The sequence below is a fragment of the Artemia sp. Qi Xiang Cuo genome, chromosome 8 (assembly GCF_049724085.1).
Source record: "Artemia sp. Qi Xiang Cuo chromosome 8, ASM4972408v1, whole genome shotgun sequence".
NCBI lineage: Eukaryota > Metazoa > Arthropoda > Branchiopoda > Anostraca > Artemiidae > Artemia > Artemia sp. Qi Xiang Cuo.
The window spans coordinates 47,306,517-47,333,539 of NC_142801.1; the positions used below are offsets into that span (position 1 = coordinate 47,306,517).

Below are 27,023 nucleotides of genomic sequence, written 5' to 3' on the forward strand. Positions count from 1 at the left end.
ACATGTTTCAAACTCTAAAAAGAATTCGATTCATCCATCTCGGACGTTGGTAAAAACCTATAATTCATCTCGTTCAGACTCAAGTATGCCACTTTTGAGCTGCTAGTAGTGTCTGTGTCTGACTGAATCTTGACAAATTCATACTTCATATATCTATAACTCTAAAAAGAATCCGAATCGTCTCCTTCAGACTTAGGTAAAAACCTAATTGACCTATTTCAGACTCCAGTAACCACTTTTGTTCTGGTAGTAGTGTCCGTGTCTGACTGAATCGTGATAAATTTCCACTTCATATGTCTCTAACTCTAAAAAGAATCCGATTCATCTCTCTCTGACTTAGGTAAAAGCCTAATTCACCTATTTCAAAATCTAGTATACCACTTGTCTTTCTGTGTCTGACTGAATCTTGATAAATTCCCAATTCATGTGTCTCTAATTCTAAAAAGAATCCCATTAATCTCTCTCAGACATTGGTAAAAAACCTCAATCACCTATTTAAGACTCTATTATACCACTTGTGAGCTGGTAGTAGTGCCTGTGTCTGACGGAGCCTTGACATATTCCCACTTCATATGTCTCTAACTCTAAAAAAAAATCCGAATCATCTCTCTCAGACTTTGGTAAAAACGTACTTTACCTATTTCAGACTCAAGTATAGGCCTACCAATTGTGAGCAGGTAGTAGTGTCTGTGTCTGACTTGTTTTAGCGGATGTTTGCTTGTCCCCGTGTCTGTCTTTGTGTGTTTGTTTGTCTGAATCTGTGTGTTTAAATGTGTTTTTGTCTGTCTCAGTCTCTCTGCCTGTGTGTCTGAGCAGGTGTTTGCTTGTCTCTATATCTAACTTAGTCCTATGTTGTCTCTGACTCTGAGAGTTTGTAAGTACTTTTGCCTCTCTCTCTCTCTCTCTCTCTCTCTCTCTCTCTCTCTCTCTCTCTCTCTCTCTCTCTCTCTCTCTCTCTCTCTCTCTCTCTCTCTCTCTCTCTCTCTTTCTCTCTCTCTCTTTCTCTCTCTCTCTCTCTCTCTGTGCCTGTGTTTCTGACTGGCTGTTGGCTTGTTTCTCTCTCTCTCACATTTGATTCAAAGAAACGCATCTTCATCACGCTTTGTGCAAAACACAGTACAAAACATTGTGAACCACACATTTGATTCAAAGAAACGTATCTTCATCGAGCTTTGGGAAAAACAGAGAGCACACATTTGATTTGCACAAAGCTCGCATATCACATATTTTGATTCAAAGAAGAGTATTTTCATCGAGCTTTGTGCAAAACAGAGTAAAAAAAAAAACATATTGAACCACATATTTGATTCAAAGAGACGTATATTCAGCGGGCTTTGTGCAAAACATAGTACCAAACATTTTGAATCACACACTTGATTCAAAGAAACGTATCCCCGTCTAACTTTGTATAAAGCAGATCACAACAAATTTTTGAACCACTCATCTGATTCAAAGAAACGTACCTTCATTGAGCTTTGGGCAAAACAGAATACAAAACCATTTGAACCATTGTATTTGATTCAAAGAGGAGTACCTTGTTCAAGCTTTGTGCAAAACAAGCACATAAACATTTGAGCCACACATTTGATTCAAAGAAACTTATTTTCATCGAACTCTGTGCAAAACTGAGTACAAAACATTTTAAACCACACATTTGATTCAAAAAAGGATATCTTCATCGAGCTTAAGGAAAAACAGAGAACACAAATTCGATTTGCACAAAGCATGCATACCACACATTTGATTCAAAGAAGCGTATCTTCATCTAGCTTTGTGCAAAACAAATGTGTGCAAAACCATACATTTTATTCAAAGAAGCGTTTCTTCATCGAGCTTTGTGCAAAACAGAGTAAAAAAATATTTTGAACCAGACCTTTGATTTAAGAAACCTATCTTCATCTTCAATATATTTGATTCAAAGAAGCGTACCTTGTTCGAGCTTTGTGCAAAACAGAGTACGAAACATTTGAGCCAAACGTTTGATTCAAAGAAGCGTATCTTAATTGAGCTTTGTGCAAAACTGACTACAAAACATTTTCAACCACATTTTTGATTCAAAGAAGCGTGTCATCATTGAGCTTTGGGAATGACAGAGTAGACACATTTGATTTGCACATAGCTCGCATACCTCACATTTGATTCAAAGAAGTGTATCTTCATTTAGCTTTGTGCAAAACAAATGTATGCAAAACGATATATTTGATTCAAAGAAGCGTATCTCCATCGAGATTTGTGCAAAACAGAGTAAAAATAAGCATTTTGAACCACACATTTGATTTAAAGAACCGTATCTTCATTGAACTTAGGGCAAAACAGAGTACAAAACATTTTGAACCACATTTTTTATTCAAAGAAGCGTATCTTCATCGAATTTTGTGCAAAACGGAGTACAAAATATTGACTCCAAAAAAATTCTAAGTCGAAAAAAATTGTAAGTAAAAAAAAAGTAAGTCCTCAAAAATTCTAAGTTCCAAAAATTCAAAGTCCAAAATATTCTAAGTCCAAAAATTCTAAGTCCATAAAAGTTGGGGGGAGTTGGGGGAGGGGTAGTCCTATTGAGGGTCCCTTGGATGTTGAAATATGGATGATCATAAGTTCCCTGTAAAAAAAAATTGCCATAGCAACTGAATCAAGTAATACAAGTTTGCTGGTTTACTTTACCCAAGCACATGCCATAAGAAAAAAGGGGTAACAAATTTATCATTTTTTTTTATTAATTAAAATTCGGTTTGTATTATAAAATGCGTCCGATTTACTTTACCCAAGCGCTTGTCATATGACCAGTTTCATTCATCCCAAATAAAAAAAATTATTCATATAATTGTCATGACCTGAATATTAAGTAATGCTAATGACCTTTAGGATAATAGCCGGTTATGCAAATTTCGTGCAAATACAGTTATGCTAATGAGGTAAGCATGGGCACCAGAACCCTAACGGTACTAAGGAATTCACCCTCTAGTCAAGACCTCGCTCTTTACGCTAAATTTTTATAGTACTTTCAAAAGAGCTATTTATTCTAATTAAACGACCTCTGTGATTCAGGGGTCATTCTTAAAGAATTGAAACAAAATTCGAACTTCAGCGTAACGAGCAAGGTATTGACTAGCAGGCAAACCCCCTCATATGCTTAATAAGTTCTTTCGGTGTTAAGTTTTAATGTTGCTCCTTACTTTCAGTTGAAAAAACTTTTCAATTACTGGTAACTTACAAATATCAACAATTTTCATGAACTTTTTAAATAATTAAAAAGTTAAGACAAACTAAAACGACGCATTAATTTCGCCTGTATAAAACAAGGAGCTTTAAACGCTTCTAAAAACTAACATCTAAAACAATCTAACCCTAAAATTAAATAAAATCTGAAAAAAACGATATACCATTGATGCTACTGTGATTGAGCAACGAAGAAGCAAAATAGGCTTACTTCAAGGAGAACACTGAAGCGACTGATTTTTAGATCTTTCATTAATTAAAAATTTTTTAATTTAGTTTTTGGCTGTTTTACAAATAATACCGGCTCCCTCTCCATGAGAAATTCCCTCCCCCTATGGAATATTCCTCCATGGAAAGTTGCTCCCCACGTAAAATACCCCTCCCCCCGGATAATAACGTCCTCGCTGAAAATTCTCCCGAAAAATTTCTCTGCTGACGATTCTGCATGAAAACTCTCATTAGCATCCTTTCATTTGAAAAAAACTATAATTTCTGATCATTTTTCAAATAATGCCAAAAATCCTCCTCCATGGGAAATTTTTCTGGAACCCCCCGCAACCCTCCGAAAGGAAAGTTGCTCCCGCAAAAATTCCCCCGTGGAGAATTTTCTCATGGAAAATTCCCTATGGACAATTTATCCCTTAGATACCCCCCCAAACACACAGAAAAATCCTTCAGAGAATTCCAATTCTGCTGAACATTTCCCCCGGTAAATATCCACATTTCTTACAGGAATTCTGACAAAGTCCCCCAGCAAAGAATTTCCCCTGAAAAACTAACTCTCGGATAATCCCCCCACGTAAAATTCTCCCCGTTGAAAATCCCCTTATCACAGAATTCCCTCTCCCCCAAAATATATCTGTATACTTCCCATTAACAAATACTACGTGTCAACAATGGGCCAATTTCATAGCTTACAGTCCTTTCCTCAGAAGCAGCAGGGGTCATTATATACCCAAATGCATAGGTATTGGACCTTTCCAAATATGCTGAACAAATGACTATCTAAAAATTTAAATTGGACGACTTTGGGGGGAAAAGGGGTATTGGAGGGGGGTAGTTGCCCTCAAATCTTTTTGGTCACTTAAAAAGGGTTCTATAGCTTTTATTTTCCATTCTGATGGGCCCTCTCACGATATTCTAGGACCATTGGTTTGATAGAATCTTCCCTAGGAAAAAAAAACAACAACACAAACACGAATCCTTGATTTTTCTTCTGACAATCTCATGCTGTAAATTTCACTAAGATTCCTTGACTTTTTAGGCCCCTCCCCTTTTTGAAAATCAGGCGAATTTCCCCAGGCTCATAGCTTCTGATGGACAACACTAAACTTAATGAATCATATATATTTGGAATCAGAGTAAAAAACCAATTGTTTTCATATATCTATTGATATAAAAATTATTGATACAAAATTCCCGTATTCATCCGTTTTTTAGAGTTTTGATTGCTATTGGGCCGAGTCCCTTCAACTTACAGTTCATTACGACGAACTGTTTGATAGCAGAATTTATAAAACGGCAATCCCTTTCAAAATGGCTTGATAGCTCCCAGGTCCTTTTATTAAGTAAAAAAACACGTTTTTCTTTACTGAAAATAAGGAGCGGCATTAAAACTTAAAACGAACAGAAATTATTACGTATGTGAGGGAGATTGCGCCTCCTCAACACTTTGCTCTTCAAGCTAAGGTTTTTAGTACTTTTAAAAAAGTTAATATTGTTCTAATTAAACGATCTTTGTGTTTGAAACACAGTGTTTCAGGAGTCGTTCTTAAAGAATTGGGACAGAATTCAAACTTTAGCGTAAAGATCAAGGTGTTGAGGAGAGGACAACCCCCCCCCCCCCTCATATACGTAATAATTTCTGTTCGTTGTAAGTTTTAACTTTAACTGTTGCTCCTTACTTTCAGTAGAAAATTTTTTTTTTTAATTTAATTTCTGATCGTATTTTAAATAAACCTGGGAAATCCCCCCACAAAAAATTCCGAATAGAAATTTCCTCTCATATAATATTCTTCCGCCGGAAAATTACCCCGGACTATTCCATCCTCGCTGCGAATTTCCCCCAGAACTTTCTTTCTGGGATTCCAGAAATTCACCCCCCCCCAAATGAAAGTTTTTCCCGCAGAAAATTTTCCCGTGGAGAATTTATCCTGGTGATAATTCCTAAGTGTATGTGCTAGATCTTTTAATTTCAGTTCGAATGAGCCCTCTCGCGATATTCTTGGACCTTTTGTTCGATACGATCACCCCTGGAAAGAAAATTAATAAACACTCATCCGTGATCTTTCTTCTGGCAAAAAATTAAACAAAAACACATTTTTTTTAGATAGGAGCTTGGAGACTTTACAGTAGGATTTTGTGATACGCTAAATCTGATTGTGTGATATTCATTAAAATTCTTTGGCTTTTAGGGGGTGTTTCCCTCTTTTTTCGAAATCCAGCAAATTTTCTAAGGCTCGTCGCCTTTGCTGGGTAACACTAAACTTAATGAATATTATATATTTGAAATCAGCAAACTAAGTCGATTCTTTTGGTATATAGTAATCAAAAACTTTTTGCACAAAAAAAAATTTTCAAAAAAAAACTCCATCAAACCAAAAATGAACAAAAATAGAATCAAATAATGTACCAAGCATACAACTACCTCAAATCAATATCAATAAATAAATGAAACCCAAGACAAACAGAAATTAAAATAAGTCAAACTCAAAACGAGCAGAAATTAATCTGAGTAGGGTTCTAAACCCTATGCTTTCTAAAAGCGAGAATATGATTTGTACTTTACTGAAAATAATTCAAAATAATCTACCGAGAAAAATGTGCATTGTCAGTTTAATATATGCTGATATTTATTCCATAAAATCTCAATTAATTTTTGTTTTCTTAAAGTTATAAGTGAAAACATTTAAAAGAATCTAAAAGAAATGTCATGCCCCCAGGGCATGACTTACAACCTTAGCCCTGAGGACTGTTGGGGGTTGCCGTACTGAAAAACATAATTTTCGGACCCTTCAACTACGTTCAACAAAATTGCTATATCCAAATGTTGATCGGAAGTGTTTGGAGAAATGATGGGGACAGGGGGGGGGGATGAATTCACCCTCGATCGCTATTGACTATAAATAAGGGCACTAGCCCTCTCAATTCCCAATTGAACAAGTCCTTTTTGAAGTTTCTGCGACAACACTGGCAAAGATCTAATTTCCAGAACTTTCAACTACGCTGAAGAAAATGTCTATCTCAAAATTTTAATTGGATGTGTTTGGGGAAATGGTAGGCTTGAGAGCGGCGTTAATTGTCCTCCAATAATTTCGACTATTAAATAGGGCACAAGCGCTTTCAATTTCCAATCAAATGAGCACTTTTTGAAGTATCTACGATAACGCTTTCTACAAAACCTTATAGGCCCCCAGTGCATAACTTACAATCCATGCGCTGAGGGCTGTGGAGGGTGTGTCATCCTCAAAGACATAATTTCCGGACTATTCAACTACGTTGAACAAAATGGCTATCTCAAAACTTTTATTGGAGATTTTTGGGGAAATGGTGGGCGTGGGAGGTTTGTTAGTTTTCCTCCAATCACTTTTGACTATTAAAAAGGGCACTAGCCCTTCGAAGTTTCTATTACAACGCTGTATAAAAACCTAATATGCCCCCAGGTAATAAATTACAACCCTCGCCCTGAGGGATGTGTGGGGGTTGATCCTCCTCAAAGACATAATATCCAGAATTTTCAACTACGTTGAAAAAATCTCAAAATTTTGATTGGATGTGTTTGGGGAAATGGTGGGCGTGAGAGGGAGGATAGTTGCCCTCCAATCAGTTTCGAATAGCCTATTAAAAAGGGCAATAGCCCTTTCAATTTCTTACTGAATGAGTCTTTTTTTGAAGTTTCTACGACAACATTTTCAACAAAAAACCGTATATGCCCCCAGGGCATAGTTTACAACGTTAGCCTTGAGGGCTCTGGGGGGAGTGTCATCCTCAAAAACCTAATTTCCAGAACTTTCATCTACTTTGAACAAAATGGCTATCTCAAAATTTTGATTGGATGTGTTTGGGGAAATAATGAGCTTAAGAGGGGGGCTATTTGCCCTCCGATCACATTCATCTATTAAAAAGGGCACTAGCCCTTTCAATTTTCAATCGAATGGGCCCTTTTTGAAGTTTTACGACAACACTTTCTATAAAAACCTCATACGCCCCAAGGGCATAACTTACAACCATTGCCCTGAGGGTTGTGTGGGGGGTCATCCTTAGAGACCTAACTTCAAACTTTCAACTACTTTGAACAAAATAGACATCTAAAAATTTTGATTGTGTGTGTTTTGGGAAAAAGTTGGCGTGAGAGGGGAGTTAGTTGCCATCCAATCACTTTCGACAATTAAAAAGGGCACTAGGCCTTTGAATTTCCAATCGAATGCGCCCTTTTTCAAGTTTCTACGACAAAGCTTTCAATAAAAACCTTAGATGCCCCCAGGGTATATTTTAAAACCCTTGCCCTGAGGGCTCTGAGAGGGTTATCATCCTTAAAGACCTAATTTCCAGAACTTTCAACTACGCTGAACAAAATTGCTATCTAAAAATTTTGATTGGATGTGTTTGGATAAATGGTGGGCGTGGAAGGGGTGTTCGTTGCTTTCCAATTAATTTCGACTATTAAAAAGGGCACTAGCCATTTCAATTTCCAATCGAATGAGCCCCTTTTGAAGTTTCTACGACAACACTTTCTATAAAAACCTTATATGCCCCCAGGTAATAAATTACAACCCGTGCCCTGAGGGGTGTGTGGGGGGGGAGGGGTTGATCCTCCTCAAAGACATAATATGCAGAACTTTCAACTACGTTGAAAAGAATGGCCATCTCAAAATTTCGATTGGATGTGTTTGGGGAAATGGTATGCGTGAGAGGGAGGATAGTTGCCCTCCAATCAGTTTCGAATAGACTATTTAAAAAAGGCACTAGCCATTTCAATTTCCGACTGAATGAGCCTTTTTTTGAAGTTTCTACGACAAAATTTTCTACAGAAAACCTTATATGCCCCCAAAGCATAGCTTACAGCCTTAGCCCTGAGGGCTCTGGGGAGAGTGTCATCCTCAAAAACCTAATTTCCAGAACTTTCATCTACGTTGACCAAAATGATTATCTCATAATTTTGATTGGATGTGTTTGGGGAAATAAAGAGCTTAAGAGGGGGGCTAGTTGCCCTCCAATCACTTTCAACAACTAAAAAGGGCACTAGCCCTTTCAATTTTCAATCGAATGGGCCCTTTTTGAAGTTTTAGAGACAGCAATTTCTATTAAAACCCCATATGCCCCCAGGGCATAACTTTCAACCCTTGCCCTAAGGGCTGTGGGGGGTTGTCATCCTCAAAGATATAATTTACAGAACTTTCAACTACGTTGAAAAAAGTGGTTATCTGAAAATTTTGATTGTATGTATTTGGGAAAATGGTGGGCGTGAGAGGGGATTAGTTGCCCTCCAATTACTTTCGACTATTAAAAAGGCCACTAGTCATTTCAATTTCCAATGGAATGAGCCCTTTTTTAAGTTTATACGACAACGTTTTCTGTAAAAACTTTATATGCCCCCAGGGCATAACTTAGAACCCTTGCCCTGAGGGTTGTGGGGGGGGGTGTCATCCTTAAAGAGCTAATTTCCAAAACTTTCAACTACGTTAAAAAAAATGGATATCTAAAAATTTTGATGGTGTCTGTTTTGGGAAAAAGTTGGCGTGAGAGGGGATTTAGTTGCCCTCCAATCACTTTCGACTGTTAAAAAGGGCACTAGCCCTTTGAATTTTCAATCGAATGCGCCCTTTTTCAAGTTTCTACGACAACGCTTTCTAAAAAGCCTTAAATGCCCCCAGGGTATAACTTATAGCCCTTGCCCTGAGGGCTCTGATGGGGTTATCATCCTTAAAGACCTAATTTCCAGAACTTTCAACTACGTTGAACAAAATTGCTATCTAAAAATTTTGATTGGATGTGTTTGGATAAATGGTGGGCGTGGAAGGGGTGTTCGTTGCTTTCCAATTACTTTCGACTATCGAAAGGGGCACTATCCATTTATATGTCAAACCAGATTAGCACCTTTGGAAGTTTTTACGAAAACACTTTCTATGAAAACCTTATATGCCCCCAGGGCATAACTTATAATACTTGCCCTGAGGGGTGTGTGTGGGGAGGAGGGGTTGATCCTCCTCAAAGACAAAATATCCAGAATTTTCAACTGCGTTGAAAAAAATGACTATCTCAAAATTTTTATTGGATGTGTTTGGGGAAATGGTTGACATGACAGGGAGGTTAGTTGCCCTCCAGTCAGTTTCGACTAGCCTATTAAAAAGGGCACTAGCTCTTTCAATTTCCGACTGAATGAGCCTTTTTTTGAAGTTTCTATGACAACATTTTCTACAGAAAACCTTTATGCCCCCAGGGCATAGCTTACAGCCTTAGCCCTGAGGTCTCTGGGGGGGAGTGTCATCCTCAAAAACCTAATTTCTAGAACTCTCCTCTACGTTGAACACAATGATTTTCTCAAAAATTTTGATTGGATGTGTTTGGGCAAATAATGAGCTTAAGAGGGGGGCTAGTTGCCCTCCAATCACTTTCAACTACTAAAAAGGGCACTAGCCCTTTCAATTTTCAATCGAATGGGCTCTTCTTGAAGTTTCTACGACAACACTTTCTATAAAAACCTCATATGCCTCCAGGACATCTGCAACCCTTGCCCAGAGGGCTGTGGGGGGTGGTCATCCTCAAAGACATAATTTCCAGAACTTTCAACTACGTTGAAAATAATGGCTATGTCAAAATTTTGATTGTGTGTTTTAGACACACAATAAAAACAAGGGCACTAGCCATTTCAATTTCCAAGCGAATGAGCCCCTTTTAAAGTTTCTACGATAACACTTTCTATGAAAACCTTATATGCCCCCAGGGCATAACTTATAACCCTGTGGGAGGGCTGTGGCAGGTTGTCATCCTCAAAGACCTAATTTTCAGAATTTTCAACTACGTTGAACAAAACGGCTATCTCAAAACTTTGATTGGATGTGTTTGGGGAAATGGCGGGAGTGAGAGGGAAGTTAGTTGCCCTCAAATCAGTTTCGACTAAACTATTAAAAAGAGCACTAGCCCTTTCAATTTCCGACTAAATGAGCCTTTTTTTGAAGTTTCTACGACAACATTTTCTACAGAAAACCTTAAATGCCCCGAGGGCATAGCTTACAACCTTAGCCCTGAGGGCTCTGGACAAACCTTTCAATAAAAACCTTATATGCTCCCAGGGTATAACTTAAAACCCTTGCCCTGAGGGCTCTGATGGGGTTATCATCCTTAAAGACCTAATTTCCAGAACTTTCAACTACGCTGAACAAAATGGCTATCTAAAAATATTGATTGGATGTGTTTGGATAAATGGTGGGCGTGGAAGGGGTGTTCGTTGCTTTCCAATTAATTTCGACTATTAAAAAGGGCACTAGCCATTTCAATTTTCAATCGAATGAGCCCCTTTTGAAGTTTCTACGACAACACTTTCTATGAAAACCTTATATGCCCCGAGGGCATAAATTATAACACTTGCCCTGAGGGGTGTGTGTGGGGAGGAGGGGTTGATCCTCCTCAAAGACAAAATATACAGAACTTTCAACTGCGTTGAAAAAAGTGGCTATCTCAGAATTTTGATTGGATCTGTTTGGGGAAATGGTGGGTGTGAAAGGGAGGTTAGTTACCCTCCAGTCAGTTTCGACTAGCCTATTAAAAAGGGCACTAGCACTTTCAATTACCGACTGAATGAGCCTTTTCTGAAGTTTCTACGACAACATTTTCTACAGAAAACCTTATATGCCCCCAGGGCATAGCTTACAGCCTTAGCCCTGAAGCTCTGGGGGGAGTGTCAGCCTCAAAAACCTAATTTCCAGAACTCTCATCTACGTTGAACAAAATGGTTACCTGAAAATTTTGATTGGATGTGTTTGGGGAAATAATGAGCTTAAGAGGGGGGCTAGTTGCCCTCCAATCACTTTCAACTACTAAAAAGGGCACTAGCCCTTTCAATTTTCAATCGAATGGGCCCTTTTTGAAAATTTACGACAACACTTTCTATAAAAACCTCATACGCCCCAAGGGCATAGCTTACAACCATTGCCCTGAGGGGTGTGGGGGGTGGTCATCCTCAAAGACATAATTTCCAGAACTTTCAGATACTTTGAAAAAATGGATATCTAAAAATTTTGATTGTGTGTTTTAGACACACAATCAAAAAAAAGGGCACTAGCCATTTCAATTTCCAAGCAAATGAGCCCCTTTTGAAGTTTCTATGATAACACTTTCTATGAAAACCTCATATGCCCCCAGGGCATAACTTATAACCTTGTGGGAGGGCTGTGGGGGGTTGCCATCCTCAAAGTCTTAATTTCCAGAATTTTCCAAAACGTTGAAGAGATTGGATATATTATACTTTTTATTGCAAATTTTTGGGGAAATGATTAGTATGGGAGGGGGACTAATTATTTTCTAATCACTTTTGACAATTAAAAAGTGTGTTGATCCTTTCAAATTCTAATCGAATAAGCTTTTTTGAAATCTCTACGAAGCACTTTCTATAAAAAATCTTATATGCCCCCATGGCATAGCTTACAACTCTTGCCCTGAGGGCTATGGGAAAGTGTCCTCCTCAAAAACATAATTTCTATCTGGAAATCAACTATGCTGAACAAAATGGCTATCTCAAGCTGTTGATTGGACGCGTTTGGGGAAATGATGAGCGTGAAAGGGAAGTTAGTTTACCTCAAATCAGTTTCGGCTATTAAAAAGGGCACTAGCCACTCCAATTTCCAATCGAATAAATTTTTTTCGAAGTTTCTACGACAACTCCTTCGATACGATGTGCCCTGGTCTACCCCCCCCCCCCCAAAAAAAATACATTGTGCCAACATCGTTCTTTACTTAGGCAGCGCGATTGCGCTGCCTATGATGTATTGATATTAAAATCTCGTTTTTAGAGTATCAGTTACTATTGAGCGCTGTGTTGCCACAGTCACAGGTTTCCTGTGAAACTTCACAGGTTTTTTTTGATAGTCACAGGTTCACAGGTTTTTGCCGCTGAATGGTAGAAAGTCACAGGTTTTTGTGCTAAAGGCTCCTAATATGACCTAATATTCTGCTAGAAGTTGAATTTTGTAGAGCTCACATTTTCAAATTATTTTTAGTGATTTTGAGACGACATCTATGTAGCATAAATCTAGAGCTTTATCACATTAATCACAAATGACAGCCATGGCCATTTTGAAACAACCATTTTGAATTGAATTGAAAAGACGATAGGTCGGAGTGAAAGGGCTTTTATATTATTGAATTTTTTCCCTGTATAAACCAATTTGCACAAATTATCTGTCTGTTATTAGATTGTAAAAAGTGTCTTTTAAGCTTCTTTTATAAGTCTTTTAAGCTACTGCTTCAGCAGCATCTAAAACCTTGCCAGACTGGTTAGTCTTTTGTGCATGATACAAAACACTACATTACCCATAGTCCAAAGAGGATTGGAGAATTTCATGACCACCAGAAGTTTGCTAAAATTGAAGTGAAACAGTTGCTATTGGTGGTTTCTACGAGATGGCTCAGCTTTGAAGCACCCATCAGACAGCTATTAGAAACCTGGAAGGCCTTGTTATTATTTTACGGCGGTCACGCATTAGACAAGGGCACTGCAGAGAAGGCGAGCAAGGAGAAGGAACTCAAAATATACAACGCTTTAAACAATCCTGTCACGAAGGCCTCTCTATTTTCTTGCCCACGTTCTTGGGATTACCAACTCCCTAAACACTGACTTTCAGAGCAGTAAAACAAGAATCCGTAGGCTGGTGAGCAGCTTCATTACGACGTACGCAATATTACTCCAAATGTTCATAAGAAAACGCCTGATACTGGTAGCAAAGTCACCTTTCTCCATAGATCTGGTTCCCGCGAACTATCTTGAACTGGATGACATTAAATTAGGCACCAATACCCAATGTTACCAGGAAGACCGTGGACCAAGGATGGCCGAGGACTCACTCAGAGCATTTAAGGTCAACTGTCTGAGGATCAGCAAGCAGATGAGACAAAGAATAAGCTGGGAAGATCCAATTTTGTCCGATGTTAAGATTTTGGATCCCTGCGTTGCATTTGGATCTGAAGAGGTGTTCATTATTTGCATTCTCGTGCGCTTTTCTACGCTTCTGGGAAGCGATGCAACGATTTTAGAACGCAACAGAGAAAGCATTGACCGTCAGCTGCAAGAGCTCAGGTTGAGCCGAGCTGATCTTGGTCAAGATCTGGTCGACCAACCATCTGGTTTCTCCAAGAGTATTTTGCTTACAAAGAACGATATTGGCGAAAAAAGTTTGCTGATCTGTTGACCTTTATGTTGCACCTCTGTTGTCTTCCCCATACAAGCACTGCTGCAAACCGACAGTTCTCATTCCTGTCGCACATGAAAACGAGACTGCGTAGCAAGATGAACCCCGGGACAGTTAGTGCATTGATGATGACCAAACAGTTAGTTGGTAAAGCTACTTCCTAGACTATTCCAAGTGATTTACTGGATAAAGCTATAAAATGGATAGAAGCAGTTTTTAATAAAGAAGATCCTCGTTGTGCTGAACCTGACAGCTCACACTCCGACACTGAATAGACTACTGACTTTGATGGGGTGAGTATTTCGTTGCTTCTATGCATTCCAGCTCCAATGCAAAGGTTCAGCTCGTAAATTTTCCTCGTACCAAAGATAATTCATCTTTTTTTTCCTTTCGAAGAGAACAATTGTCTTTTCTCATTAAATCGTAAAGATATGAGAGGGAATTGTTACTGATTGATAAAAACAAACCAATGACTTATCTTACGGTAGATACTAGGCCAAAACGTTGGAATGAGCTTCAAGAACAGATTAAATAAAAATAACTTTGATCAGAAGTGAGGTTTGAAGATGTACTTTAAGGAGCTAAAGGATTCCAATAAACTTTTCTTTAAGGCGCGAGAGGATTTCGAGTTGGTTTTTTTTTTTTAAACTCGATTTTATAAGGTTGATAGAATTTTAAATATTAAGAAATAAAAAAATGAATTTTTATTAAAGAAAAATCAGATTGTAAAGATATTATTAAAAAAATATTAAATTATTAAGATTTCAGAAATTTTCCCGTCTATTTTCTAAAATTGGTCTTTTTCTTAATGTTGAGAATTGTGAGTTTCTAGTTTTTAATGGTTGAACTTCTTCTAATGTTCCCTTAGTTCGTCGTGGTTTTTCTATACCCTCTGTTCCTGTTTTCGATGGTTGGGTATCACTGTTACTAAATCAATTTCTAGCCATCGCCAGTACACTGTTCGTGATATTAAAAATGAAATTCAAATTGTTTTTTCTAAGATTGCTACCAATCGAGGGAAGTATAACAGAATAGAACTGGGTAGGCTATATTCTACTTTTTGTGATCATTCTGTCCTTTACCTTTTTGGTCTTTCCCCTTTTAAAGAAGAAAGACGTTAAATATATCCGGTCTTTTTATTTCAGATTTCGTAAATTCTACTTTATCTCCCCCCCCCTTGGCAGAGGAGTGGGAAAATAATTTGCAAGTTTGAAGTTCTCGATGTAACATAGCAAGCAAGAAGATACTAACAATCGTAACATATCTGGTTTCTAATACATGATGAGAAATTCCTTGAGTATTTAATTGAATTATATTTAACAACTATATTTAATAAATTATTTTACAAATATACTTTATCATTTTATAATACATTTATTACCATCAACATTTCGTATTTTATAGTTTCAGTTAATATAGATACATGCCTCTATTTACTTTCAGTTCGTCACCACGAACTATTAATGATATAATAAAGTTTTATTTTTAGCATTAGTGAATTTATTAGAATTCATTCAACAGCGTACTTCAAGATGCAAGAAAGACTAAATAGCTTTGAACTCCAAAGCAGAATAGGGGCGTTTTGATTACTTTTTAAGGCATTCCGATACAACCATTAACCTCGGCCCTGTTTCACATTTTTAAGGATGTGTGGCCCCATGAGAATAACCAAAGATTGATACTACTACTACTGCTACTACTAACAACTCACCGCAGCACCAAGCCGCTTGAGGTCAACACAGCCGCGCACGCTCCTCCTCCATCCCAATCTATTCAAAGCCTACCTTTTTACACGCGCTCATGAAGTTCTCATTTCCTTTAAATCTTTCTTTATGACGTCCTCTCACCCCAGACGAGGACGACCTGCTTTCCGTTTAGCCCCAGACGGTTGGCCAAAAAGAACAATCTTCGGCAATCTGTCATCCTTCATCCGCACAACGTGCCCTAGCCACCTCAACCTTTCTTTCATTATAGCCCTAGAAACGGTATTGAACCAAATTTTTCGTATAGCCTACTGTTTGAAATACGGTCAGTCAGTCGGGTACCCAGAACAATCCTTAAGCAATTTCCCTGGAAAACATCTAGCAAATCTTCATCCGCTTTTCGGATCGTCCATGCTTCAGAGCCATATTTAACCACTGTAGCTTCCAATATTCTAATATTGGTCAGCGGCCTTATCTTCCTATTTTTCCAAACTTTTTTTTAACTGTGAACCATTTTTTTTAAAACATCCTGACCCTTGGCAATTCTGCTTTTGACATCTTCACTGCCCCCTACCGCCTTTACTATTAATACTAAAAAGGTAAGTGAAGCTGTCCACCTGATCAATATTTTCATTACCCAATTTCACCTTTCCATCTTCACTTAGTCATCGCCCTAGTGACTTGGTCTTCTTAACATTAATGTTCAAGCTTATTCTAGCACCCTGAACTCGCAAAACCTCTAAAAGTTCGTTCATTTTGCCCACACTTTCATCTAGGTTGCTTAAATCATCCGCATAATCTAAGTCCAGGAGACTTCCCCCTCCCCATTTGATTCCGTGTTCCCCCCGTGCCTTTCTGGTGCTCCTTAAGACAAAGTCCAACAAAATGATCCATATTAATGGGGATAGAGCACATCCCTGCTTAACTCCTAATTTAATACGAAACCAGCTACTAACCTCATTTCCTAGCTTAACCGCAGCAGTGTTATTCTCATACATAGCACTAATCACTTTAATGTATTTGTCTGGTATACCATACAAGGATAAGACCTTTGCTAAAGCTATTCTATCAACAGAATCGAATGCTTGCTCATAATCTATAAAACTGAGGATAAAAGGTGTTTGAAAACTCAGACACTTCTCAATTATTAATCTAAGAGTGAAAATTTGATCAACACATCCTCTACCTTTTCTAAAGCCGCACTGTTCTTCTCTTAAAACTTTCTCTACAGCATCTCTCAGTCTAAAAAGTATCATATTACTAAGTAATTTACTACCTACAGAGACCAGACTAATCCCTCGATAATTACCACACTCACTTTTATCACCTTTCTTGTAAAGTGACTTAATTACGGTTTTCCTATAATTGTTAGGTACGTCCCCTTTTTCAAAAACCATATTCATAATGTTTAGTAACTTATTTCTAACCTCAGAGCCACCATATTTAAGAAACTCATTTAACACCATATCACTACCTGGAGGCTTATTTTTTTTATTTCTCTTAGCACTGTCACTAATTCCTCGTCACAAAAAAAATCTTCCTTCACATCCAAGGTATCACAAACTTTTTCTTTTTCCTCTATATCTCTTCCTTCAACTCCATCTCGGTTAAGCAAATTCTCAAAATGTTCGGCCCATCTCTCCTTAGTTTTTTCCTTATCGCTAATTACGGCCCCATTCCTATCTTTAACTGGGCCAAGTCCGCATTGACTACTCCCTCTCAATTTGTTAACATGCCAGTACAATATTTTACTATTATGCCATCTAGCTGCATCTTCCAGATCCTTGGCAATTTTATCCATGGCCTCCACTTCACGCCTCATTAGTTCATATTTTAATGCTTTCACCACTTTCTTTACATTCCTTTTGTTTTCATATGATCTATCACTAAGGTAATTCTTGTACAAGTCCTTTCTCCTTTCTATCAAACATAAAGCTTTTTTACTAAAATTCTTAGCTGCAGTTCTAGCTTTCTTCCCTAAGACACCTTCAGCAACTTCACAAATTATTTTTTTAAAATTATTCCAACCATCTTCCACATTATAAATTTTAAACTCTGAAGTTTAGTATTCAACTGTTCCTGGAAAATGTCTCCCAAATTCTAATCCTGGAGTCCACCAACATCATAACTTCCCGGGCGGTAGTTACCCTTCCTAAATTTCAACTTTAAATAAACCCTAGACACTACTAGATGGTGATCTTTACTTTTAACATCAATAACGGCACTCCTATATACCCTAGTGTCTTGTATTGATCCTGCCAGTCTTCGGTTTACAATAACATAATCAATAAGGTTAGCTGTCTTACCGTCACGTGAATATCATGTTAAATTATGAGCCATTTTTTGACCAACCACCGTATTGGTTATTACTAGATTGTTATACCTACAAAATTGCGAAATTCTGTATCCATTACTGTTTTCCTTTCCAACACCAAATTTACCGAGGGAAGGATACCATCTATCCTTATTTCTACCAACCTGGGCGTTAAAATCTCCCAGTAAAAACATCATATTTCTACCTGGGACCCTGTCTATCATATTGCGTAAACCGCCCTTTAATCCAGTAATCTAATAGTAAATTGGCATTATAGGGCCAATTTAACAACTAATTTACCGAACAAATATGAATATGAATAATATACTAAACAATAATGTAATGTCCATGTGTTAAATATCTAGGACTCAGATAGGATTGCCGAACATGAAGCCTCTGGCTGTGAAATGGAGTTATTTTCTTCTGTAAAAACAAACAAAAAAACATGACTATCGGACTTTTTCATAAGATATACCTACTAATCCACGAATATTAAACGAATGTAAATCAAGAATACTACAAGAGTATATCAAGAATATCATTCCAAATCATGGACGGGAAAATCAAATATCAGCTGGGAATTTGCCCAGGCAAGTCCTTGATACTAAATACTCAAGTAAAAATTGGAAGTGGTTGTCCTGGTGGTTATGAATATGAACAATATAATAAGTAATAATGTAATGGGCATGTGTTAAATATCTAGGACTCAAATAGGAAATGCCGAAGATGAAGCCATTGGCTGCGAAACAGAGTTCTTTTCTTCGGTAAAAAAAAACACGAATATCAGACCTTTTCATAAGATATACCTACTAATCCACTAATATTAAACAAATTTACATAAAAAATACTACATCATTCCAAATCATGGACGCGAAAATCAATTATCAGCTGGGAAAATTTTGCCCAGGTAAGTGCTTGATTTTGAATACTCAAGTATAAATTCGAATTAGTTGTCCTGATGCTAGTCAAGAGCCTTTGTGTTTGCTAAGATAATGTCAATAGGAAGAAATGTATTTAATTTTATCAATAATTTGGCTGACTTAAAACAAAATTTTGAATCAGCTTAGGTCCTGTGACCTCCCAAAGCAAACGCAGAGAAAAAGTGGAAACCTGGATAATGAACAACTAACAAAGTCAGAATAGAAAAAAAAATATTGCAAAAACGCACGATCCAAATTGAAGGGATTACCTTACAATTTTTTTAGTCTTATATATTCACCTTAATGTTAACTTGTTTCTACTTCTCTTTTTAGACCAAACAAAATGTCAAGGGGGCAGTTACTTACACGAATCTCGGTAACTAAGGCACCAAATTTCGGTTCAAGGAAATAAATTTACATTTCTGTGCTTATTACCGAATATTACTCCTACCAAAGGCGTGGTCACCTTTTTTTCCAAGTTATATCGCATATAACGTCCGAACAAATCGGAATTACTGTCAGTTTCTTCTGGAGTTTATTAGTGATAGTATTTTATAAGCAAAGAAAATGAAAGTAAGTCCTTTTCTTTGTTTTCCTACATGAACCTAATTGGGAGCTACCCTGAAAGGAAACCCGACATACTCAACACTTTGACAAAGAATAAAACGAATTACCAAATATTTAACGACCAACCGCTATTTATATATTTTCGTCCTACCAGATTTCATGATGACGGCACCCTTAAATGGAATATACAACATATGCTTTCACTGAGAGTAATTTCCTAATTAGCCAAACACTTTCGTCCATCAGAATAAAAGGACATATTTATATAACTACATTCGTGTAAATATTCAAATAAAGCCAGTAATACGGAGAAAATAACCTTTTGGCGCTGGGAGGGGGGAGTTTCACATAAAGAAGCAGCAATACTCCACAACTGCTATTAAATTCTTAACAAAACAACCGAAAGCTCTTTTTGGTTTATATATCTCATCACCGCCAATAAGGCTATTGAATATTTAAACGTTGAACTTTCGAAAACGTTCAACTTATTTTCAACATTCTCAGGGACTGGAATGAGTTTGGTATAACTGAATACATTTCTTATCAGAGTAAAAAATGAATAAATAAACAATTTCGTTGAAACAAGAGTTATATTTAATCTTCTGGTCTACAGCCTACACCGGTAATTTGTCTTAAATAGAGGTGGCTAAAGATAGTGAAGTTTCAGGTCTGGCACAAATTTCATTGACCGTAAAAGCCTTAGAATAAGATGGGGAAAACATGTAAATGAAACCTGGGGACTTCTTTATTAGCACTCAATACTACAAGCAGCAATCCAATATAAGGCCAGCAGTACAATTATAATCTCATTAATTTATGGTCAAATTAATTATCATCATATTTTCTCATTTTTATAAGAGTAATAGTTGTTTACATGAGCGTGGAACTAGAAATATGGAGGATCTTGTGATTGAGCATAGGCAGAGTACTCGGGCAGGATACGATTCGCCATTTAGGACCGAGTGTCTGGAATGTGTTCCCGGCGAGTATTAAGGCGGCTGAACATCTATAGCAATTAAAAAAAAAAAAGATTAAAGAAGTGTTTATTGGAAGGGGAGGATGAGGAGCCATAGTTTTTTTTTGACGAGAGATTGATTTTTGATATTTATTTTATTTATTATTATTATTATTTTTTGTTGTTGTTGTTTTTAGAGTTATTTAGTTGACTTTATGGATATTGATTGTTGAAGCCGCCCGTCTTCAGAGCTTATTTTCCTCTTGGACGGCTACTTGTTAAATGATTAAATGGTCTACTGTTTTTTTTAATAAAATGTAATTCAATTCAATTGCATAGCCAAAACCAGTGTGGACCATTGTTCCATGTTCTACTTATTATGCTAGAATAGGATATTTTAATTCTTACGCCGGATACATGAAAAACTGGAGAAATATTAATTATATTAACCAATAACGAAACAATGGGAATCAAAAACGAACAAAAAGTAATTAAAAAAAAATCCAAAAAACAAGTTTTTCAAAGAGAAATAAAGAGATACACTTAAGATCAGCAGAAATAAATTCCTATAATAACTCAAATTCAAAACGACCAGAAACTACTAAAAGAATATATTACACATATTTACTTATATATTTGCAACATTGAAAAATAAAAACTATAGTGAAATAAAATCTAGTGCCTTCGTTCGTCAAATCGCCGAACACCCGAATTCTCTAAGTTTTCTAAAATGCTCTTTTGTTTTAAAATGGACAGGACCAACACTTTTTCTCGCTTATGAATTACGCTTAGTGCAGGGTCCATTTTAGGCAGGTTTTACTGTAGCTTGTACATTATTTGCATTTGTTTGCAGACGCGTGTTCGCGGGATTAAATGATGATTAACACAGATTCCATAGTTAAATCACAAATAGGTGTAGGTTAAGGGACTAAACATTTGTAGCAATTACAATCCAAGGTGGTCAAAAGTGCCGGGAGGGTGTGGTCACTTTTTCCTTTCTGAATTAAAACATATATAATATCGCAAAGTATTCACTTTTTATAATCACTTATATTTTAAGGCTATTACTTACTAGATTAAAAAAAGAAAAAATGAAATTAAGTCCCATGTTTATATTTTAATTTCTGTAAGCGACTTTTCAGTATTAGGACATGGAATACCACAGTAGTGCACCATTGACAATATCATGTTATTATAAACTGAATTCACAACCAGAACCGCATCTACAGGGAGAGGGTTATCGGGTTTGAACCCAATCCCCCCATGAAGATTCTCTGACCCTTAACTCGTTGTTAAATACAAGTAAAAACACTTTTTCTCCTCAAAAACTAACAAAAACATTTCTCCGACTCGTAAACTGGTCTTGAAAATACATGGAGAGAAACCATACCTTCCCCTGAAACAAAAAATTCTATTGGCGCCTCCCCCTCGAACAAAATTCTTTTCGTAGCATCCCCGCCTCAAGGACAAAAATCCAATCGTAAGTTGGTTTTGAAAAGCAGGTAAAAAACTCTAGTCCTCCCCTAAACAAATATCTCTTTGGTAACAGCCCTTGAATAAAAATTATTTTCGTACCCCCCCCCCCCTATGGACAAAAACCCCATATAAAACCTGTTCCTAGTTACTGCTATAATGCTTAAAGTTAGAAGTACAAAATCCAAAACTTTTTATATGCTATTTTTTTAATTAATGTTCAAGTACTTTTACAACGTTTCTCTATCAAAGAGTTTGTGGTAATGAACTGCAAGAAAAGAGTGTTTCGACTTAATAGTAACCGACACTCTAAAAGAAGGATTTTAATAACAATAAATACATCAAAACAATTGACTGTTTATGCTGATTCCAAATACATTCATTAAGTTTAATGTTACCCATCAAAGGCTACAAGCCTGAACAAAAAAAACAGCCTGATTTTCTAAAAAGGAGGAAAACACCTTCAAAAAGTCGAGTGGTCTCAATGAAAATTACACAAACAAATTCAGCAAATAAGATGACCCATATGTAGATATTTAAGCTCCTATCTATGAAAATATGGAATCTTTTTCTTTTTCTTTTGCGAGAAAAAACATCACAAATGCGTGTTTTTCCCCAGGGATGATCGTATAGAAAAACTGTCCTGGATGATTGGGGAAAAGCTTGCTCAAATGTAAATCAAAAGTTCCAGCACCGTTTTTACGTGACCAAAAAGATTGGACGGCAACTATCCCCCATTTTATCCCCAAAGACATTCGATCACAATTTCGAAAGCCCAATGGCTCAGCTAGTTGAAAAGTCAAATAAACATGCCTTTGGGGATAACATGACCCCGATAATCACTTAGAAAGGGCTGTAAGTTACACAATTTGCCCATTATTCACATATAGCATTTGTTATTGGGAAATATACGGAAATGTTTTCAGGGCAGAATTTTCTGCGGGGGAGGGTTTTCCAAGGGTAGAGTTATCTTAGAGGGGGGGGGACAAGTTTCCAATGGAATTTTTACACGGAAGGGGGTAGGGAAGAGGATTTCATGGCATAATTTGAAAAACGGTCACAAATCAAATAAAAAAATAAGATTTTTCAACCGACAATAAGGAGCAAAACTAAAACTTAAAAGTAAGGGAAGTTATTCCGTATGTAAGGAGGGCTGCCCCAACCTCAACCTTCGCTCTTCACGTTAAAGTTCGACTTTTTGTCACAATTCTTTAAGAAAAACTGCTACAACATAAAGACTGTTGAAATTGAATGAGAAGTATTAACTAAGAACTTTAAGGAGGGCTGTTGAAGGGGAAGCCCACTCATATAGACAATAATTTCTGTTCTTTTCAAGTTTTAATGTAGCTCCTTGGCTTCAGCTGAAAAAAATGTTTGTTTTTTATTTAATAAAAAGAAAGACTAAAGATATCCTACTGCCTGTAATTTTCAGTTTTTAACAAGACTAAAGCAGGCTAAGTCAGACAGCCAAAGCTAAATGCCATTTTCGGCAAATAGCACAGTGTATTTGATCTACACCCTCTCCCGTATCAGCTGAATTCTGGTTATGGTTCAAGTAATGTTATGAATGAACTATGAAGTTGCGATAAGTATGAATTACTGACGTAAATTAAATGAGTGAAAACGTGCGTATGTGCCTACCCAACTCACTGCTCTTTTTGTTTCGGGGTTGGAATTTAGGTGATATTACTTCTGCTAATCTCCGTAATATATTTAATCAATGGTCTCGTATGAATCCTAAATAGAGGCTATACATGCAAATATGGAAAACGAGATTGAAATTGTCAAGAAAATCGGTATTTGTGCATTATAACTAAACCAGCGCTATAGACTGTACAAGGAAACCAGACACGAAAGCAGACAAATGGGTATTTGCTAGATAAATCGATGACAAAGCGTGGTTTCTCATTGAGTCTACAATATCTAACGATTGTTTTTTGGGGTTTAGGGGGAGGGGAGGTACCTAGGTTAGGGTACGTATTTAATATATGCTATGCTTACCCCCCCCCCCCATCCCTAATGTGCAAATATATAGCCCAAATTTGATACTAAAATATTATACATTCATCCTATTTTATTTTATCTCATTAGCATTAACCAAAATTGGCTTTTTTCGTGTATAGCGCTGGTTTAGTTATAATGCACAAGTACCAGAAAATCAAATAATCAAAACCGGAATGAGGAGGTAAAAGACTCGGTGATGTTAATATTTTATTAGGATACTAAAATGGTCTATGGGCAGGAGTTTTACCTAAGGCTGAATTTACCAGCTAGATATATCACCTACGGGATTAACCTTAGGGCTAATTGCCTTCAAATTCGAACAAAATATAAAAGGTTTGCAACAGAAAGAATTTTTGAAGACGGTAGGTATACTTGCCCGCTTTGTAAGGATGATGAGGATGGTTTAGTGCATAGCTTGTGCCGTAGCCAGGGTCTTTCAACGAGGGAAGATCTATTTTTGAAAGTTGAATTGAGATTTTTAAATGTCTTAAAAAGTACGTCTGCACAATCTATCTGTAGAACAGCGAGGTATCTTGAAAATGTGTTAAAAGAAAGTCTTTGTTTATTGATTTATTGAAGTGTTTCATCTATGTAATTAATTTATGGGTTTTCTTTGAGACAAGAAATTTGGAAGAGTAGAGATATTAACTTAGTAATCCTTTTCCTCCAAAGTTTAAGTCTAAAAGTCAATCTAAGCTTAGGATTTCACACATCTTTGATATGACACAAACTATCGATTTTAGGGATTCGTCGTTTGTGCTTTGATTGCTGCTGCATTTGCTGCACCCCAGGACTACCCAAAGCCAGAATATAAACCTGAATACAAGGCAGCTGAATATAAGCCAGCATACAAAGCAGCAGACGTGAGTTTGGATTTTCTCTCTTGTTGTTAGTTCAACAATGTTAAAAGACCATTTAAAGGGATAATAATAAAACTACTAAACAGTACAAGAATACTGAGCTTATTTGAGAACTTTAAAGAAACAGAGTTGCTAAGCCAGGGGAGTAATCAAAATTTTACGGGTTAGTCTTTCTTTCAAAATACATACAAGGAAAATAAATCAGTTTAAGTCTTTTTTCATTTAATAAAAGTCCTGAATCAAGTTCACAATAAAAAAAAAACCGATATGGTATCAAAATAAATCGATAAAGGAACCCCTCATTTGGAATGACCGGATACCTGCCATCTAATATCAATATACAATGTGTCATAGATCTTCGATATCAGTGTAACTGTGGTTAACTTGTACAACGACAATCGTTTTCGACATTGGGATACTTGCACTGAATTTCTTTGTACAATTCTAATACGTACAGCGAGGGTGCCAAACCCATGATGAGCTCCTTCCTCGGGGAGGTGTGCAGAAATCAAGTGTGTGGATTTTTGGTAGACATAGTGTGTTCATGTTTCGCACTGTAAAACCAGGCTCTGGGGATTCCAAACTTCTCTATAAATTGGGGAGGTTTCTATGACATATTTCATAGATATTATTGAATTTGTAAGAAAAGCTGGTCTGTCTAAAATCACACAGTTTCCATGATTCTTTCATAATTTTATTTGCTATTTTTCCCACCCCATCCCCTAAAAAGTAGGTTTGCATTGCGTAGACGTAGATTGTGTGGTATTTATCCTTAATATTATGAAATTCCTTCACAAACTTTCATGGTTGAGAGTAAATTCTGCAAAGACTAAACCAAAAATACTCACGATATAAAACAATTGATTTGTCGTTACAACAATTCAACTAGTGAACTCAGTTTCATATATTTTTCATATGATAAAAATGCACATACTTATGATTGGTTAAAACTAGTATAAACATCATTGAAGCAATGGCGTAACAAAAATGGGGACTATGGTTAGGATATGAAACGCGCAAAATCTAAAAATGATAGGGAAATGTGCACTTTTTATTCATATAATGACTATTCAACGACCTTTTCCCAAGTTTTACACCTAAGTAAATACCTTATTATCTACGAACAGTTTTGGTAGACAATACAAACTACTTGAGGAAAGGCAAGTAATTTTCAACAAACGCTTATGCAGTTTCAGTGTCCTTATTGGTGCAACTTTCGGTAATTAAAATTACTTTTACACTGAATAGCTTAAAGCTGCAATGACATAAAGTATATTTTCTCAAGTGCCCTACTCATCCGAATTTAACAGAAGTTAACGTATTTAAATGGCTCATGTGTAAAGAAGTAACGTGTTCAATTGCACATCATACTCATATGCAAGAGTAAGAATCAAACACATTCTACAGGCATTATTTTTTCATTTAACTTGAAACTGCTCCCTTATTAGGTTTACAACATTATTGGAAACATTAATGACTTAGCCTCTCTTTGCAGTACAAATACGACTACGCCCCATATCAATTTGCCTGGGCCGTCAAGGACGACTACACCTACAATGACTACGCACATGAGCAGGTCACCGACGACAAGGGATACACCAAGGGAAGCTACCGTGTTCTCCTCCCAGACGGTCGTGTCCAGACCGTAACCTATACTGCTGATGCATACAGTGGATATAACGCTGATGTTCAATACACTGGTGATGCTAAATTCCCTGAATACAAAGCACCGGCATACAAAGCACCAGCCTACCCTGCTCCAGAATACAAAGCCCCAGCATATTCTGCTCCAGAATACAAGGCACCAGCATACAAAGTGCCCGCCTACCAAGCTCCGGGATACAAGGCACCGGCATACCCAACTCCTGCATACAAAGCACCTGCTTATAAGCCAAAGTACTAGATATTTATAGAATCTATTATTCGTTATTTTTATACCAGAATAAAATTTACTTCATCGAGGAATATTGTCTTAAATCGACATCTTACTCTTTTTTGTATAGTATATTCATTTTTATATAAACAAAATCATTCATAATGAACTTTAAGTTAAACTTTAGTTTCTTTTTTGAAGTTAGGACTCCCGTGAACCTATAATGGCTTAAGGATTACCGTAGCTGATATTATGGTTACATCCCGTTCTTTGTAATTCATAAATTAGTTTAACTATTTTAAACTTTGAAAAAGGTTCATCAAGCTATAGTCCCAATAAATCATCTCAAAAAATGCAAAGATGCTTTCGAAATGGAAGATTCTTTTTTCTTTCAAAAAATTGGCTCTTTCATCTTGGTCTTGCCGAAGATAAGGGTCAGTGTTTTTATTGTCTGAAAGGGCATTCATCATTACGGTAAGCTGTTATGTGTGATCCATAGTATACATACATTATAATAAATGAGACTATTACTACTATTGCTAATTCACTGCATCAAGAATCCGCCTCAGGCCAACAGAGCTACTCACGCTCCTCCTCCATCCCAATCTACGCAAAGCCCCCCTCTTTACACCCTTCCAAGAAGTTTTCATTTTCCTCAAATCTTTCCTTAAGACATCCTTCCACCCCATTCGGGAACGACCTGCTTTTCATTTGGCCATAGACAGATGGCCGCCA

At 36.9% G+C, this 27,023-nt stretch overlaps 2 protein-coding genes across 2 annotated transcripts in view; one reads left to right on the forward strand and one right to left on the reverse strand.

Moving 5' to 3' along the window:
* Window positions 1–27,023, reverse strand: part of PolH (DNA polymerase eta) — a 419,141-nt gene that overhangs the window by 283,718 nt on the left and 108,400 nt on the right. The gene's annotated exons all lie outside the window — the stretch shown is intronic.
* LOC148949483 (larval cuticle protein A3A-like) lies at window positions 19,008–26,457 on the forward strand. The gene is made up of 3 exons (XM_089093504.1): window positions 19,008–19,129; window positions 24,299–24,418; window positions 25,911–26,457. The coding sequence occupies exons 1-3, from the start codon at window positions 19,124–19,126 to the stop codon at window positions 26,316–26,318; spliced, it is 534 nt and encodes a 177-aa protein (XP_088949630.1). The 5' UTR covers window positions 19,008–19,123; the 3' UTR covers window positions 26,319–26,457.